Source organism: Ailuropoda melanoleuca, chromosome 8 (genome assembly GCF_002007445.2).
Source record: "Ailuropoda melanoleuca isolate Jingjing chromosome 8, ASM200744v2, whole genome shotgun sequence".
Classification (NCBI taxonomy): Eukaryota; Metazoa; Chordata; class Mammalia; order Carnivora; family Ursidae; genus Ailuropoda; species Ailuropoda melanoleuca.
Genome location: NC_048225.1, coordinates 128,896,661 through 128,916,264, shown reverse-complemented (window position 1 = coordinate 128,916,264; position 19,604 = coordinate 128,896,661). Strand labels below are relative to the sequence as shown.

At 38.7% G+C, this 19,604-nt stretch overlaps 1 protein-coding gene across 1 annotated transcript in view; it reads right to left on the bottom strand.

The window, feature by feature from the left end:
• Positions 1-19,604, bottom strand: part of NUP210L (nucleoporin 210 like) — a 73,596-nt gene that overhangs the window by 50,605 nt on the left and 3,387 nt on the right. The window contains exons 3-11 of the mRNA XM_002922534.4: positions 13,167-13,298; positions 12,169-12,262; positions 11,251-11,401; positions 10,014-10,146; positions 8,971-9,129; positions 5,384-5,452; positions 4,270-4,376; positions 3,495-3,635; positions 963-1,100 (exon numbers count right to left, since the gene is read on the bottom strand). Of these exons, the coding sequence (XP_002922580.1) occupies positions 963-1,100; positions 3,495-3,635; positions 4,270-4,376; positions 5,384-5,452; positions 8,971-9,129; positions 10,014-10,146; positions 11,251-11,401; positions 12,169-12,262; positions 13,167-13,298 (1,124 nt within the window). The remainder of the gene's footprint in view (positions 1-962; positions 1,101-3,494; positions 3,636-4,269; positions 4,377-5,383; positions 5,453-8,970; positions 9,130-10,013; positions 10,147-11,250; positions 11,402-12,168; positions 12,263-13,166; positions 13,299-19,604) is intronic.

Below are 19,604 nucleotides of genomic sequence, written 5' to 3'. Positions count from 1 at the left end.
ATGGAATTTACGTAAAGAGGTAAAACTGGTGAAATAAGAAATAATAAATAAATAGGGCGCCTGGGTCGCTCAGTGGGTTAAGTGTCTGCCTTCGGCTCAGGTCATGATCTGGGGGTCCTGGGATGGAGCCCCGCATCGGGGTCCCTGCTCAGCAGGGAGTCTGCTTCTCCCTCTCTCAGCTCATGCTCTGTCTCTCTCAAATAAATAAATAAAATCTTAAAAATAAATAACAATAACAATAAAATAATAATAAAACTATAAAACAAATTATTTCTGGACATATTAAGAAGCTCTGATGCTAGGGTGTCTAGTCAGCTCAGTCGGAAGAGCATGTGACTCTTCAACTCGGGGTCATGAGTTTCAGCCTCACGTGGGATGCAGAGATAATTTAAATAAATAAGATTTTTTTAAAAAGATTTTATTTATTTATTTGACAGAGATAGAGACAGCCAGCGAGAGAGGGAACACAAGCAGGGGGAGCGGGAGGAAGAAGCAGGCTCACAGCAGAGGAGCCTGATGTGGGGCTTGATCCCATAACGCCGGGATCATGCCCTGAGCCGAAGGCAGACGCTTAATGACTGCGCTACCCAGGCGCCCCCTAAATAAATAAGATTTAAAAAAAAAAAAAAGCTGCGATGCTATAGTAAAGTAGCTAACCGGGAAGGGAAACTGAAAGGGGCTATGTAACTCGCAGTATCACAAAATGTCAAAAAGAGCACAAGGGAGCTTGACAAAAACTGTACAAAAGTCACAAGTAAAGGATATGTGGAAGAGAGAGAAAGTACAGCAAGTCTTGTTACAATGATAGTATTAAAGAATAGGACTTGGTTATCACCAGAAACTGAATTATATTATTAGGATTGGGGGAAATAAAAATTAACATTAACCAAATTTCAATACATTAAGTTAACAAAGAAACTGAATTATCTCTTTGTAAATTCTCGTAAGATAGGACACCATACCTGTACTTTATACCGATATAATATTCCCATAGGATGATAAGGAAATGCCAGAAAGTTGGGTGTAAGCTTGATGGGGAAATAAATCTTCACTTCTTGCTGATGTATGATTGGAAATTTTATAGGCTGAATATTTTTATTCTATAACAGCAGGAAAAAAAGAGAAAAAAATAGATTTTACAAGGACTGGTTCTATAATCCACATTCATATTCAAAGCATCAGCAAAATGGTGTGCTAATGAATTACTCAACCAGTTTCTTTATATAAGAGAAGTAAATAAATGTTCCTATCATTAAAGAAACACAGCTACTATAGTTCAGTAATAATGAGGGGTACCCAGGTGGCTCAGTCAGTTAAGTGTCTGACTCTTGATTTCAGCTCAGGTCATGATCTCAGGGTTGTGTGAATTAGCCCCACGTCAGGCCCCCTGCTCAGTGGGGAATCTGCTTGAGGATTCTCCCTCTCCTTCTGGCCCTCTCCCCACTCACACACACACACACTCTCTCTCTCAAATGAATACATAAAATCTTAAAAAAAAAAAAAAGAACCATATGATCATTTCAATAGACACAGAAAAAGCATTTGAAAAACTACAACATCCATTCATGATAAAAACCCTCAATAGGGGCGCCTGGGTGGCACAGCGGTTGAGCGTCTGCTTTCGGCTCAGGGCGTGATCCCAGCGTTATGGGATCGAGCCCCACATCAGGCTCCTCCGCTATGAGCCTGCTTCTTCCTCTCCCACTCCCCCTGCTTGTGTTCCCTCTCTCGCTGGCTGTCTCTATCTCTGTCGAATAAATAAAAATAAAATCTTTAAAAAAAAAACCAAAAACAAAACAAAAACAAAACCCTCAATAAAGTGGGTTTAGAGGGAACATACGTCAACAAAATAAAGGCTATTTATGAAAAACCCACAGCTAACCTCATCCCTAATGGGGAAAAACAGAACTTTTCCCCTAAGGTCAGGAACAAGACCAGGATGTCTACTCGTACCACTTCTTTTTTTTTACGGTTTTATTTATTTATCTGAGACAGAGAATAAGCAAGAAAGCACAAGCAGGGGGACCGACAGAAAAAGAGGGAGAACCAGACTCCCAGCTGAGCAGGGAGCCCAATGTGGGGCTCAATCCCAGGACCCTGAGATCTCAACCTGAGCCGAAGGCAGAGGCTTAATTGTCTGAACCACCCAGGGTCCCCTCTCACCACTTTTCTTCAACACAGTACTAGAAGTTGTAGCCACAGCAATCAGACAAGAAAAAGAAATAAAAGGCATCAAAATTGGTACGAAAGAAGTAAAACTTTCACTATTTGCAGATGACACGATACTATATACAGAAAACTCGAAAGACTCCACCAAAAAACTGCCAGAATTGATAAATGAATTCAGTCAAGTTGCAGAATACAAAGTCAACGTACAGAAATCTGTCCATTTCTTGGGGCACCTGGATGACTCAGTTAAGTGTCTGCCTTCAGCTCAGGTCATGATCCTGGGGCCCTGGGATCGAGCCCCGTATTGGGCTCCCTGCTTAGCTGGGAGTCTGCTTCTCCCTCTGACCCTCACCCCGCTCATGTTCTCTCTCACTCTGCCTCTCAAATAAATAAAATCTTAAAAAAAAAAAAAAGGCACTGTAAGGATACTAAGAAATGGGTTTGAGACATGGCATTCAATAATGTACTGAATGTAGCAGGTGACAGGAAGGGAGAGTCAAGGACCACCCTTGGTGTTTTATCTTAAACAACCAGATGAAAGGATCCATGGAGAAAAAGGAGGTCTGCGAGATGGAAATAATTTGGCAGGCTATTAAAAACCAGAAACTCATGCATTTTAGAGACAGTAGAAACAGATTCATACTTTATCCTTTTACCCAGTAATTCCATTTCTGGCATTATACTATATGAAGATTAACCAAAAGAAAAATAATTGTACAAAGAAACTCAGTTATGGCATTTACGAGAATGAAAAATAGAAACAATGCAAAAAGTTCATTGTTACTGGCATGGTTAAATAAATTGAGATAGTAACCCTTCGGATTTTTCAGACTAGAAAGTACTCTATGTAAGCCTGACAACACATGGAAATGTACATATGAAATAATTTTTTAAAATATTTTATTTATTTATTTGACAGAGAGACAGCGAGAGAGGAACACAAGCAAGGGGAGTGTGAGAGGGAGAAGCAGGCTTCCCGCCGAGCAGGGAGCCCATGAGGGGCTCAATCCCAGGACTCTGGGATCATGACCCGAGACAAAGGCAGACGCTTAAAGGCTGAGCCACCCAGGCGCCCCTGAAATAATTTTTTAAAGGAACTTCAAATGGTAAATATACACAATGACCACAAATGCAGACATGAGCAATAACAAAGACTGCAACGGAAAATCTGTACAGATATAAACCACGTGTGCTGTTGATCAGTTTCTTTTTCATTTTCATGAAAGATAAAGGTGGAATATGCCATGTATCTTCCTACAAATCAACAAGTCAGCTAAGCCTCATCAGTGTTCTTGGGATTCAAAGACTGTCCTTTTAATTCCTACCTGGTGAATGATGGAAGTCAGGGATGCATTTATCACCACGACACCACTTTTCAGGGCTTTTACTACATGGTAAGATCCATTCACAGTAGTGAGCTGCTCTTCAAAGTAATCCCTTAGGAACTGGTACATAATCCTGAGATTCTGAAAATCAGCCCAATAGCAAGATAAAACTGAGGAGATGTTTGTTTTTTTCCCTAAAGCCATCTTAATACCAAAGCATTAAAAAAAAATAAGTGTGGCTATGCACTCTGGAGATAAATAAAAACAAAACCTTTGCTCTCCTCATGGAAATGTGAAGTTGGAAAGATGTAATTTTAAAATGGTACTTGAAAGATCCACTAATGGCCAGTGATCAGAAACAGAAAGAGTCAAAGTTTATATAAACTTTGGTATAATTTTTGCCATTCCATAAGTTGACATTTTTCAGGGAAAAAACCCCCAAAAGGGCACAGGACAGTGAGTGCAGCACTGTCATCTGGGACTCCACACTCCTTGCACCACTGCCAAATGACCAGCTCTGAGGGAGTCCTAGACTCAGACACCCTCCAAAGTGTTTTGGCCTTCTCTTCAACTCTTTTCTATAATTCTGACTGAATTATATATTTTACTTCCGGTTTAGCTTTCCTCAAGGACAGAACTATTTAATAATCATAATAAAGTTGTAACGTTAAAAGTAGAGTCTGGAAGCAAAAGGAAAAAACCCTCCCTAGCCAGAAAGTGGCCCACTCAAGAAGTTATCCATACACGGGGCTAGAAAAATACAAGAGAAACTCACATCTGAAATATAGACCTTTGTACTGCTTTTATCAAACACTTCTACTGTAATGACATACACCTGTCCCACTTCTAGACTCCATCGGTCTCCAGGTTGAACTGTGAAACCTGTACACAAATCAAGAAACAAAAATATCAGAAGAGGCCATTCGTTTTCACCAATGAATTAAAAAACACAAACTTGTAAAAACTATTCAGCGAGCAAAACTCGCTAATAGATGGTTTCCGAAGTTGATCCTTTAGTTCCCTCCATCAAATCGAATAATTTGGGATTCTAAAAGATCCTGGCTTAATTTAGTTCATCTCAGGTATAAAGAAACACTCTCCCTTACATCTGTACACAAAACAAACCACAATTTTTCTCATTCCTAATGTGTCAGGCCAAGAGTTCAGCTTCTTTCAGTCAGACCAGTTTCATATGACCTGAGGACATTAGTATTCTTTTTTCTTTGTATTAAGTCTCTTTTTCTAACCCAACATTGTATCATATGGGTCTTTATACTTTTTCACAATCTGTTTCAAAATGCTTCACTCTTGGGGCGCCTGGGTGGCACAGTGGTTAAGCGTCTGCCTTCGGCTCAGGGCGTGATCCCGGCTTTATGGGATCGAGCCCCCATATCAGGCTCCTCTGCTATGAGCCTGCTTCTTCCTCTCCCACTCCCTGCTTGTGTTCCCTCTCTCGCTGGCTGTCTCTATCTCTGTCAAATAAATAAAAATAAAATCTTTAAAAAAAAAAATGCTTCACTCTTGCAGACAGCGTGGAACCATAACAATATGAGAAAACATGTCAAAGGAAGGTTAAATTTGAAGGCTCAAGAAGCACTCTAGTTTCTGATGCACTCATTTTAATGAAATAGTTTAAGCTATTCAGCTTTCTGAAAATCATTATCTAAAAATACCTAAAAATCCAAGGGTGCCTACGTGGCTCTGTCGGTTGGGAGACCGATTCTTGATTTTAGCTCAAGTCAGGATTTCAGGGTTGTGAGACTGAGCCCCGAGTCAGGCTCTGTGCTGGGCATGGAGCCTGCTTAAGATTCTCTCTCTCCCTTTCCCTCTGCTCCTCCTTTCTCCCACCTCTCTCTTAAAAATAAATAAATACATACATACATACATACCTAAAAATCCAGGCTCTACAACATATATGGTGCAATTTGGGAGTCCAGACACAGATCGCATATGGACATCTTAATTTTTGCTTAAGGAAATCATATGAACCAGAGTTGGGTGAAAAGAGAAATGTGAGCTAACAAAGAAAAAAATAATAAATGCACAAATGGAAACAAATGAAAATCCTATCTTTTATTATCCTTTGGAAAGCAAAAACTTAAATATGTACACTTCTGAGAAAAGTTTGAGGGACTCAGTCATAATAGGAATCAGTATTCTTGAATTTCAAATTTAAGGAGAATGGAATGATAGAAAAAAGATCACATTTCATGCTTTTAATATTCATTTGGCTGTAGAACTTTCTCCAAATAAATTCTTACATAAGGGGCCCATTATGGAAAGCAGGACAAAGTGGCATCACACTGGCTGTTGAAATGAACAGTGGTGATGAAGGGGGAGGGAGGGGTCTGCCACCCAGCCCAGCAATTTGCCCCGGGCTCCGCAGGTGGTTTTAAAAACCACTAGTTGATTTTCTATTATCTATGGTAAATCTTTATTACCAAAATGTTTTCTCTGTCATGAAAGCTACTCCTAGTCACTTATACACCATACTACACACTACTCCTTCAGTTAAATTCTAGCAAAAATATAAACATATTCTGTTATTGTCCTATACAGAATCTAACTAGGAACATACTTCCCTCTCCAAAATACACTACACCCAAAAGCTAAGAAGAAATATATACCCGAGAGGACTGAACAGAAAACACTCATTCATCAAAGTACACTAATTTAGGAGATGTAATAGTCATGTGCTGGATTACAATTTACCACTACAGTAATCCATCGTGATAATAGAAGTAAAGTAATATTTAATCCACTTGAGGGATCAAACTTTTAAAACTGCCTCAATATTCCAAATGAGCTATTGATATACATAAAATTGATAAGACAATTAAAGATTACTTTTACCTAGCCATTAAAGCAAATCTTTTATTTTTTTTTAAAGGTTTTATTTATTTATTTGACAGAGGAGAGAGAGAGGGAGAGAGAGCAAGCATGACCAGGGGAGCAGCAGGCAGAGGAAGAAGCAGACTCCCTGCTGAGCAGGGAGCCCGATGTGGGGCTCAATCCCAGGACCCTGGGATCATGACCTGAGCCGAAGGCTGATGCTTAACGACTGAGCCACCCCGGCGCCCCTAAAGCAAATCTTTTAGAGACTGCACAGGCACCTCTGTGCCAATCTAGGTTTGGTTCTGATATGTACTCTAATATAACATTCATAAAATGTAAGAGCTAGAAATAAATTCAGAGACACAACATTTCCTCCACTTTACAGATGAAGAAACAGATCTGGATAGACCTCTAACCTAATTCATTCCTTCTTTTTCAGAATAAGATATCTTCTATCTAATCCTTCCACCTGTTCTGAATCTGATTTTCTCTTGCCCCTCAGAAACCTTCCATCATCAACTGAGCCTCCCTTCTCCCATATCTCCGCTGTTTACCTTACAGACATGTTCAAGTTCTTCTTACCCTAAAAAAGTAGTTCTCACGTCTTAGGGTGCCTGGGTGGCTCAGTAGGTTAAGTGTTCAACTCTTGATTTTGGCTCAGGTTGTGATTTCAGGGTCGTGAGACTGAGCCCTGCGTGTGGGCTCTGCACTCAGCATGGAGTCTGCTTAAGATTCTCTCCCACTCCCTATGCCCTTCTCCCCCCCCCACCCCGCTCATTCTCTCTCAAATAAATAAATAAAATCTAAAAAAAAAAATTCCTCTTTTTCCATATGAACCTTAAAAGTTGGCATTACATAGTCTTTGGCCCTCTTCTTCTCTCACTCTATATACTCTCCCTAAGTGATTTTTGTCTACAACAACAGCTTCAACTATCACCTATGTATAAACTGATCTCCCAAATATCTATCTTTATCCTGAATCTTTCTCCTCCAGATGCATAATAAAAATACCTGCTGGGGGCACCTGGGTGGCTCAGTTAAGTGTCTGCCTTCAGCTCAGGTCATGATCCAGGAGTCCTGGGATTGAGCCCTGCCTTAGGCTCCCTGCTCAGCAGAGTCCGCTTCTCCCTCTCCTTCTGTCCTTCCCCCCTCCTTCATGCTTTCTTAGGTGTGTGCTCTCTCGCTCTCTCCCTCTCAAGTAAATAAAATAAAATCTTTAAAAAAGATAAAAATACCTTTTGGCATGTCTATCCCACAGGTACTTCAGGTTAACTTGTAAAAAACTAATCTAGTTTTCTTTTTCCTTAAACCTGCTGCTTCCCTTGTTCTCTATCCAATCTCTATTAACAGTACCACCAGCCACCCTAAGCTAAGTGCTGGAAGAAATTATGAACAGTCACCATCCATATTCTCAAGGAAAACATATAAATAGATAAATATAATGTATTTCAATATCTACTACTTCGGAATAAACAACAATATGAACTGAGAATATGAAAAAAAAAAAAAAAAGGTCATGTAAGTCTGCCTGGGGAATCTGGGGAAGTACCTGACACACGGCTGGGCCTCAAATACGGAATGACTTAGTTTGTTTTGCAGGTACTATTGTATCTGTTGACCAATGTCCTGTGTACCTTAAAATGACTAAAAAACAAACAACTTTGGACCAAAAACCCTCAATACGTTTTAGACAAGTAATAGAAATAGCTAACTAATACGATTATATAAGAAATACTGTACTTTTCCAGCTTACTACGTGCCACATGATCCACTCCCTCCCCTCCTCTTCCACCTCTCCTGCTTCTTTCCCCTGATTGTCAGCACTTCAGCCTCCGTGCCTTCTTTGCTCATTTGAAAAAATGCCACACATGCTCCTGCTTCACAACCTTGGCAACTGCTATTTCCTCTTCCTGGGGCTCTGCCACCCAGGTGTCTGCATGACCCACGGCTGCAGTGTTGCACTACCACAGAAGACTTCCCTGGCTACCCTGAGTAAAACGGCAGTCCACATCCCCAGCACTGGAACAATGCTGAGCATACTGGAGGATGATAATACATATTTGCTAAGTGAATTAATTTCTTTCAGATTCAAATATTCAAAAATAGGAAATATTTCAAAATCAAACACTGAGAAATGGAGTCCAAACATTTCAATTTTCTGGAGTTTAAATCTTTGTTGTGTTTTGTTTTCTTTGATTATAACAGAGCTCTAAATCTCCCTCTTTGTTCAGTCCTTACAGAGCAGGTTTAGTGAATTTTTAAAGATTACTCTCAACTCAATTTAACAAATATTAAGCATCTACTGCAGACAAAACCGTACCATCTTTTCTCAATTATTCATGTGGAAATGGGAAAGAACAAATTAAATAAAATTCACACAAGTTTCTTCAAGGTCTTTTCCCCAATCTCCTAATTATAATGAAATTGAGGCTGCAAATAAGCACTGAAGCCAACAGATCCCAAGTTCCAAATAGTCTTTTCCCCACCTACCCTGTTAGAAATTATGACAATAATTCATAGCTCTTTGTTAAAAATAAAGCCTATACAAAACAAGTATAATCTTAACAAATTACTTTACAAAGGGCCACGTCTCTCATGCTCAGGGAAACACAGATTGGCAGCTAAAACCTGAAAAGGATACTTTTATGGACAAAGACAAGGTTAGTTTGGCCCAGCTGGACAGCAGTCACCATAGCTCTTTTCTCATCCAGTACAGCCACTCTCCCAGAAAGAGACCAATTATATGCAACTCTGTGGTCTTGCAATTCCAGTGTATAGTGTTCCAGGGGAAATCCCACCTCTGTAAGACAAGAAAGATACACAAATGTAACAAGAGCAGCCACTGCAAGAGACAACAGTGTATTGTTGGATTGTAAGAGGAAAATCAGGAAGCAGGCCTAAAAAACAGTATGATCTGCTTTTACTTTCCTTCCCACTATGATGAATTTTGACATGTAGCCATTTGGGGGGGGTACTATATGAGTTTATCGTTGGTATTGCTTGCATTCTTAAAAACCAGTGAACTGAAAGTAGCAAGAAGGTTCCCCCTAAGTAAGGAAGGAAAGGACTAATGCTAATGGAGCCAACGCACTTTATAAACTCAATGGGACTTCTAGGGTCAACAGAGTGTTACGTTTTCAGTTAATGAATTGAGTTTCTCAAGAAACAACTTTTGCAAAGATCATTCAAGTCTCTTCTGGTAAAGTTTCCTCACTTGACCTACAAAATCTAGTAAATATTTGGTTGTTGTTTTAACAGAGAATTCAGATGCCTATAGGTACTGACGCTAAGCTGTTCAAGACATGGGGACCATCTCTGCCCAGTATTATCTCAAGTATAGCATTTAAGGAATATTTTATCACAAAATCTAAAAACACAAAGAAGGGGCTCAGTCGTTAAGCGTCTGCCTTTGGCTCAGGGCGTGATCCCAGTGTCCTGGGATCGAGCCCCACATCAGGCTCCTCTGCTGGGAGCCTGCTTCTTCCTCTCGCACTCCCCCTGCTTGTGTTCCCTCTCTCGCTGGCTGTCTCTATATCTGTCAAATAAATAAATAAAATCTTAAAAAAAAAATAAAAAATAAAAACACAAAGAAGTATTTGTATACAAAAGGTGGAATTGCTTCTCTTACTGTCAGCAGGAAGGATTTGGGAAATGTTAACCTTAGGAAAAGATAAATCACCTTACCTGTCATTCTTCCCTGTATCATTTTTGCAACTCGGTATTTAATATATGCTCCTACTAAGAGATAAATATCATGGGATGGTATAAGAAATATGTTCTCCAAAACTAGCAGACGTATCAATGCTGCTGCCACTTTCTAAAAGAGGAAGGAAAAAAAACTAGGTTCTGTAGGCAAAATCCTGAAGGTCATCTTCCTTGTTAAAAGTTTACTTCTTATAAGTCTCTTTTAAAATATCTTATAGAGATTTAAAAACACTTTCCTAATCACAAATCATAATTTCAGTTAGCCTTAAAAAGTGATCATGAATCTTAATACTATACTGACTTTCTAAGTCACTCAAACTAAGACTAGAAAATGACAAGACTTCTAAAGCAGAAGAGGTGGTAAATAAAAAGGCACATATGCCGAAATGAAACCAGGGAAGACTTAGCTGAATACCACAGAAATTCTTTTAACCAGCCTCCAACAAACTGACTTTCCAGATTAAGTACTCTCTATCCTTGTTGAACACCTTGATTGTTGTGAAAACTGACCCAACACAAGGCTGGTAAAGGGCTCTCTATGATGTCCACACCATGTCCCTGCCATCTGAATTAGACGTTCACCAAAAGACATTGATTTTTCCGAAACCTATTTACGCCATTTGCGCTTTTAATTATAATTACCTTAAAAAATAAACCATGAATGCAAAAAGAGAGGTGTTTCTACAAAAAAATTTAAATGTTTTGAAAAGAAGGCCAAAGCAAGCTGCTAAAATGTACAGCTATCAAAGTTAGGTATGGCTGAGAAATGTAAAAGATTACGGAAAAATCCTTGAGAAATATAGAATTCTATACTCAAATTGCTTCACACATGTCTAATTTTTCACTTGACTATAAAATGAAATGAAAAATGAAAAAGAAAATAAGAACTGCAACAGTGTAAGCATGAGTTTACATGTTTCTAACCGGTGAGCTCGCGACCAAGGAAACATCTTGGGCCTACACCAAAGAACAGGTGAACAAACTGCACTTACACATTTTAAGAGAAACACCGGCTGTATGTGTAATTACAATAAGGTAGTAACAGGCTTAAAGAAGACGGGTTTTTTTTTTATGACTTTTCAATTAAATGACTAACTACTGACCCAAATCATATCAGGTTAAAGGGCTTCTACTGTAGATAAATATAAGGAATAATATTTTCCACAGGCAAGGCCCTTAAATGAAGGTTTTAAAGTTTATGGCACAGACTTTTTACCTTATAGAATGGCTCATAAATTCGAACTTTTACAACAGCAGCACCAGTTCTGATCCCAGACACCAAAATCATATCTCCTTGTTTCTCTTCTTTTTCCATCTTAGCTATATACACCGGGGGGGAATACTCTGCTTCAGAGTATTTCAGAATCCTTAAGAGATAAAATAAAGTGTGTTTCTCGTGTAATCAAATGATGAGTCATCTTCCAAAAGGCCCTAAGAAACTTTAAACACAGTCTCTTCAATGTCTATATAGTGTAAAAAGTCCTAAAATTTGTTTTCCATGGTTGCCTGGGTGGCTCAGTTGTTAGGCGTCTGCCTTCGGCTCAGGTCATGATCCCAGGGTCCTGGGATCGAGCCCCACATAGGGTTCCCTGCTCAGCGGGGAGTCTGCTTCTCCCTCTGCCCTTGCTCCTCCCCCTGCTCATGCTCTCTCTCTCTAATAAATAAATAAAATCTTTTTTAAAAAATCTGTTTTCCATAAGGATTAGATAGAACAAAAGTATTTAATGTGCCTCTGGCTAAAACTGTTGTGGGACTAAAACTTGGGACTGTCGAGAGAGTTATTTCTTAGTATTAAAGACAAAATCTCACACTATCATCCACTCACTGTATTCCAGCATGTGCAGAGAGCATGAATAACAAAACTGCCAGAGGATACACCCGGCTCAAACAATTGTATAGTTCTGAGCTCATGAATTCCTCTGCAGTGGTTCAAATTAAACAATCATAAAAGTAACTGCATCCACACCATATGTCATTCTATCAAAGACATTTCCCCCTGGTAAATTTATCTGTTCCAAAAAAGCCCAGCCAGCAGGATTATCAAAACCCATACAAATAGCTGCTGTTCAGTGTGCCACCCAAAGGCAGATGTCTCCTTCAAAATCAGATGGTTTATGTTTGGTTTCAATGTTACCTAATTTTGCTAGACAATTCTTCGCTTGCTGATTCGTTATCCTGGGCAATGCTCCACTCAAACATCATCCCTGCCAAACTACTAAAAGTATTTCCTATAAAGCAAGCCAAAAGCAGACAGAACAGAATCACATATTCAAAAATATTCAGGTATCTTTAACAAGAAAGAGAAACTTAACTAGACAATTATATTTAGGCCTCCTTCATTAACAAACACAGGCATTACCATTAATTAATTTAAAACACATATACCAGGAAGATCCCTACACAAACAATAAAAGTACTGTTGCTACACAAACTTTCTGAATGTAGAACGGACCCAAGCTGATTAACTTCTGGCTGACTAAAGCCGTGCCGCTCTCTCTGTGCCCTTCTACAGAAAGGTCACCGTACGGTCTAGTTCAGGGCGGACAGCATCCCTAAATCCTGGTCCCTTCAACAAAGATGTTTATAAAAACTAGATTTCAGAATATTTCTAATATTCATTTTTCAGATTTAAAATATTCTTTACAGTAGTGTACAAAGAAAGTGGCAATAAATTTAAATGTTTTAAATACCATACTACACATTAATATAGTACACTAAAAGCAATATAAAATCAGTCTCAAGAAAGATAAATTTATAAAATTTTTTCACAGGTTTACACATAATTCGCCTGGCCTATGGAAAGTGGTCTGATCAAAACAGAGCTAGTAATAAATTCCAAACAAATGTTCTTAATAGCTGATCTAGAGATCATCAGCAGAAGCTCAGTATTTAAGAAAACTTCGGAGATAACCAATAATTAAATATAGCAGAAAAATTTTATGAAAGTACATAGTTAATGCATTGAATCATACTCATAATTATTAATTCCTCATGTACATGAACTTCATATAAAAACTAAATACTATTTCTAATCTACTTTTATCTCTCAAGTTGCTTTTTTCCCAAGTACTAAACACAAAGGAGTATTACTTTATTTTAGGTAATTTTGTTGAATCCTCTGAAGTCCCTTACCTTCAGCATCCAACGCCCTCACCAGCAGTTCCAGTGGTGAATCATCTACATAGAGCTCCCGGGTTCGAGATATAATTTCAATGCTGTCTATCACATCAACCTTAACATCACAGCGCAGTTCATGGTCAGTCACTATGATGAACCCAAAAACTTAGAATTTAATTCAATAGGTCATGAATCTACTGAACGTCTCAAGCACTCAAAAGCTTACTCTATATTATAAAAAAGAAAGGCTGTAACAGTTGCTTTCAACCTGTGTAATGACAAAACACAAAAGCCTCTGTTTATAAGAGACAACAGACCAGTCGTTCTCAAACACTGATCTATAATATTTTCATTCATCCATGGAAAAATGAGAATGGTAAGAATCTTAACATAATGAGAAATAAAATTAAATGCATTCACTTTGAAGGAATATATTTTAGGGAATGCCTGGCTGGCTCAGTTGGTGGAGCATGCAACTCTTAATCTTGGGGTTGTGAATTTGAGCCCCACGCTGGGTGGAGATTACTTAAAAATAAAATCTCAAAAAAATAATAAAATAAAGGAATATACTTTATTATTATATTCTACCTGAGCTTTGAAGTATTGAAGTTTTTTCTTTTATGAAATTATGGCATTAGATTTTTTTTTATTATGATACGTTAGTCACCATACAGTACATCATTAGAGATTTTTTTAAAATGTATTTGTTTCGGAAAGTAAAAGAGTGATAACCATATGTCAGTCCTGCCAATAAATTTCTCTATGAGGTTAAAAAGCCTGGGAACAATGTATTAGACCCAACTAGAGTTCCGGTCAATATAGCCACAATGAACTTCAAAAACACAAAAGAAACAGTACAGAAGAAAGGAGGATGAAATAAAAATTGTTTTGGGGACGCCTGGGTGGCTCAGTTGGTTAAGCGTCCTGGGATCGAGTCCCGCATCGGGCTCCTTGCTCACCGGGAAGCCTGCTTCTCCCCCTGCTTGTGTTCACTCTTCTATCTCTATCTCTCTGACAAAAAAAAAAAAAACACAAAACCCTAAAAATTGTTTTGTCCTATCTTTTAATAATACCCCACCTCTCATATTTACCATGTGTTAGAGAACTGCCTACATAGCTGTCTCATTCTGTTGTTACAACTGTGTATTTTTTACTTTTAGCTTCATCTACAAGAAATAAAAGCAAAGTAACTACCCCTACAATACCTCAAATTACCAATGGACATTGGGGTAAACTCTGTCCCTAGCTGTGGATCTGCTCTTATGTAATTTTTAAAACAAAGGAAAATGTTAATCAGATAAGAAAGGCAAGTGCCCCTCAAAAAAGGACAAGGAGCATCAAAATACGCTCTATTTCAGGCAAAACTATACTTCCTTTCACGAGAAACACAAAAACTGACTTAATCATCCTGAAACTGTATTTACACTGGGGTTCAACAAATAAGTAAATATGCTGTAAATACAGAGTGTCAGGTTTCTCACTGCCAGAGAAAGGGATTATGCTGCGGTGCAAGATTAGAACCAAAGATATCGGGGCACCTGGGTGGCACAGCAGTTAGGCGTCTGCCTTCGGCTCAGGGCGTGATCCCAGCGTTCTGGGATCGAGCCCCACATCAGGCTCCTCCGCTATGAGCCTTGCTTCTTCCTCTCCCACTTCCCCTGCTTGTGTTCCCTCTCTCGCTGGCTGTCTCTATCTCTGTCAAATAAATAGATAAAATCTTAAAAAAAAAAAAAAAGAACCAAAGATATCAATGTGATCTCACATTTACACCAATATATACGCAAATATAGAAATACAGATACGTGTATATACATGGTTAGTGTACATACTTCCTAGCACTGTCTGCTGAAAGGGCTTAGGAACAGTGACAATACAGTAGAAACAAGCACACTAACAGCAGATCTTGGTTTCTAAATATAGTTCTCTTAACAAAAAGAACCAGGACTTCTTGAGGAAATGGCTGGGCAGGAAAAATACAAGATGGGCCTGGCTCATCTTATAGTGCTAAAAAGTAACAAAGTACTACAACTCATTACTTAAGATGGGGCAAGCCCAAACGACACAGGAGTCAACCTGAAAGAGTTCCTAATGGCCAAAGCTAGAAAAAGTGAAGTAACAAAATAAATTATAATAATATTGGATTAGAAAACAAAAATAAATATCCATGAGTCAATACTTATAGAAATAATGAGTGAATAAATAAATAAGAACTTGTCTGGAAGACATAAGTTACCTTCCTTAAGGCAGAATGCTATTAAACTGTGGAAAGCATTACAGAAATTGAAAATCACCATCAGAACTCCATAGTAGGGACGCCTGGGTGGTTCAGTCAGTTAAGTGTCTGTCTTTGGCTTGGGTCAGGATCCCAGGGTCCTGGAATCGAGTCCCACGTTGGGCTCCTTGCTCAGCAGGGAGCCTGCTTCTCCTTCTGCCTGACACTCCCCCCTCCTTGTGCTCTCTCTCTCTGACAAATAAACAAAATCTTAAAAAAAAAAAAAAGAAAAAAAAGAAAAGAACTCCACAGTAATAACTGCTACAGGCAAGATTCCTGGACAAATGCTAAAATTAGTGGGTGAAACTTTAAAGAGAAACAAGATATATCAAAGCATCTCCCTCAAATATTTATTAGTAATTGTACTGGGTTTAATAATGTCTGCAGATTCTTTGATACTCCTCCCTCCAGGAGGTGAAGCTTAATTTCTCTTCCTTTGAATCTGGGCTAACTTAGTGATAATTTTAATGAACAGCATATGCAAAGTAACTTATGGTAACTTAAGAGAGGAGAAATCTGACAAACAGACGCTACCTTTAACCAAGTGATCAAGGTTAATGTCACTAGTGATAAATCATGTTGATATCATGTACCTCTTGATATAATGCACTGGGAAGGGCTCGTCACTTCTGTGGTTTTCTTCCTAAAAATCTATAAAACAGTCTAATCATGAGAAAACATCATGAGACAAACCCAAACTGAAAGACATTGTACAAAATACCTGACCAATACTCTTTAAAAATGTCAAGGTCATGAAAAACAAAGACTGAGAAACTGTCACAGGTCACAGGAGATGAAGGAAACACGACAACATAGTTTAGTAACGTGGTATCTTGAATTAAATCCTAGACCAGAAAAAGGACATTAGTGGAACATTAGAGAAAACTGGGTGAAGAGTATATGGGAACTCTTTGTACTATCTTTGCATTGCTTCTGCAAATTTAAAATTATTTTAAAAGAAAATATTTTAAAAATTACTTGATTAATCTTTTACTTAATATTTAATCGAACAGAACCTGAAGTTAAAAGAAATGAAGACTGGGGCGCCTGGATGGTTCAATCAGTTAAGCGTCTGCGTTTGGCTCAGATCATGATCCCAGGGTCCTGGGATCGAGCCCTGCACTGGGCTGCTTGCTCAGCGGGGAGCCTGCTTCTCCCTCTGCCTGCTGCCCCCCCCAAACCCCGTGCACACGCTCTCAGTCAAAAAAATAAATAAAATCTTTAAAAAAAAAAAAAAAAAAGAAATGAAGACCAAAATATGGGACCTATCATTAAGAACCAGGAGAAACTGAAATCTCACGGGATCTGCTGGTAAAACACTATTAAGGAAGTGTCCCAAAGACGGCAAAGGAAGGAAGGGTGACCTTAAATAATACACACTAGATAATTAGGCACTGGAAAATCTAACAGTAATTAAATAGGAAATTAAATACTTTTTTTTCTTCTTGGAGAAATACGGAGGGCAATCGTAGGACAGAAGTAGCTGTGAACTTACATAAAAAATATGAAAAGCCTTGTGCACTCAACGACTACCCATCGGACTACTTCAATAGCAATAAGTTTTCAATATGTGGCCACTGACCATAAAGAAAAAAAATTACCTTGTATGGATCATACGTAAATTAAGAGTGATTAAGAGAAATATCATACCTTCAATTTACTTCTTTTTTTTAAAATTTTTAAATAGGTTTTTTTTGTTTGTTTTTGTTTTTGTTTTGGACAAAGAGGTAAGGGGAGGGGCAGAGGGAGAGAGAGAAAATCTTCAGCAGGCTCCACGCCCAGTGCAGAGCCTGACGTGGGGCTCAATCTCACAACTCTGAGATCATGACCTGAGCCAAAATTAAGAGTTGGATTCTTAACCAACTGAGCTACCCAGGTGCTCAACTTATCTCTTTTAAAGATAAAAATGAATAACTTTATTAAATAATATAACAAATATTCTTATCTGGATGTCCATATTACTTCAGGTGTACTTCAGGTCCACACAGGAGCAAGGTAATAAAGAAGAAAAAATGAATGAAATAGAGAGGACAAGAGCTGATCAGGGAGATGAAGAAAGAAGAAGAAAAAAATGAAACAAAACCAGTATTGCAAGAACCAAAAGGATGCAGAGCCAGGAGCAAGAGATGGAGCAGAAATGGCAAATATTTCCTACCCTCCCTAATTCTCATATTTATCCTAACTTCCAAATCAACTCCTCGTTTATACAATTATAACCCACTGTAGCAACTAATCAACCTGTAAGTATTTACAGAACATCAACAACACACTGAGCACACCACAGTAAGTACTGATCGCCCTGTATCCCTCTCACCCCACACTAAAATCGTCCAGTTGTCCAAACCCTTTCTTCATCCTCCATGTGAGCTAAAATCATGCCTTCATCTCCAAACTCCTCCACTTGTCCTTTACCCAAGGTTAAAAATCAAGCTTTCCCACTAGAAAAAGGGCATATTCATATATTCAGACTGCCTCTGAAGGATACAGAAAAGTGGCTGTCTCTTGGAGAAGAGATTAGAGGCTTACTTTTCACTATACAACCTTTTATATTCTTTGAAGGTTTTACCAAATGAAGTAGCACCGAGTCAAAGCAAAACAAAAGTCAAAAGATCTAGCACTCTACCAAATAAAACAAGCCCACTTCAGTCCGTCACCTCTAGCCATCATCTCCATCAGCCACTAATTTGCTTCACTACCATGTCAACAAAAACATCATAAAATTCTAAGCACCTAAACAACAATGGACTGCTTAAATCTATCTTTACAGACAGCTAGCAGTTAGCAGTCATTTCAATAAATATTTGTCAAATGAATGAACAATCTTTCTTAGGCATATGCTTCCCTTTCACAATGTCCTCTCCCTCTCCTACCGCCCCTTTCAGAGCCCTCTTTTCCACTCAGATGAGACTGTACCTGGTAGGACACCGAAACTGGCATTTATCATTGAGAGTCTAGCAAAATTGGAAAAGCTGATTTAAAAGACACTTCGGAATATTAAGTCGGATGAAATTAAGCTGAAAGCCAGATTTGACATTTTTCCTAGCAATTGGGTAAACAAATCTTTTGGTATCAGAATGAATTCATGTAGTTAAGAGTAATTACATTGAAAAATTGCTTATGTGACCAATACAATTCTTCTTTTCTGACCTTGGTATCCTCCTCTATCTGTTGTAGCTGCCCTGTATGACATGTTCCTCAGAGATTCTCATCTTTGAGAGTCCTCATACCATATTTCATTGATTCTAAGACAGTTATTTTTTGATATTTTAACATCTCTGAAATTGAGATTTTATCTTATAACTGATGACATCTTTCAGTTGCTGTCGGCCAGGTAGCAGTCACAACATAGTTGTGATTGATTGCATATGTGAGAACATTAAAAGGGCCAGCAGCAAAACTTGTAGAATGGGTATTAGTAGTAGAAATTAAATCTGCTGGCCAATAGTGGCACACTCTTTAATCCCCGGGTAATCAAATGGTTAAGGAGATGGGACGGGAAGCGTAGTAACTCAGATGTGCCAGGCACTTTTCCATAACTAGAAAAAAAAAACTCAACAGTTCCATATAATTGCAAAGCTAACTTAAGAGCCCAATATTATAGCTTTTAGGTGTTTTTTTTTTTTAAGTTTTATTTACTTAAGTAATCTCTACACCCAATGTGGGGCTCGCACAACCCCCAGATCAAGAGTTGCACATTCAAGTGCAAGTGTACAGCAATGTTCCATTTAACAGAGACTGCTGATTTACAGCCAGAATGACATTCCATCCGTACTCTTAAGTAAGGCTGGCCGACAACGACTATGAGCAGGTGTAGGACGCGAAGCTCTCAAAGCTTTACTTCTTTTATCAGCAACCCTGATTTTATAAATGATGAAGCCCATGAACTCCATTCCTACCCAAATCTCATTCAGTTGGGTAGAGTAGGGCGTCATGGGGACCCAAACATTTTTAACAAGGCTTTGAATCATCCCAGCAGGCTGACCCAACCTGTACGGCCAATGACTTGGAAATGTCACCAAGTACACGCTTTTCCTTTCAAGATTTTATTTTTAAGTAATCTCTACACCCAGTGTGGGGCTTGAATTTACAATCCAGAGATCAAGAGTTGAGGGCTCCACCAACTGGGCCAGCCAGGCACTCCAGGGATCTACATCTCTAAGCTTCGAGGTGACACTGATGTT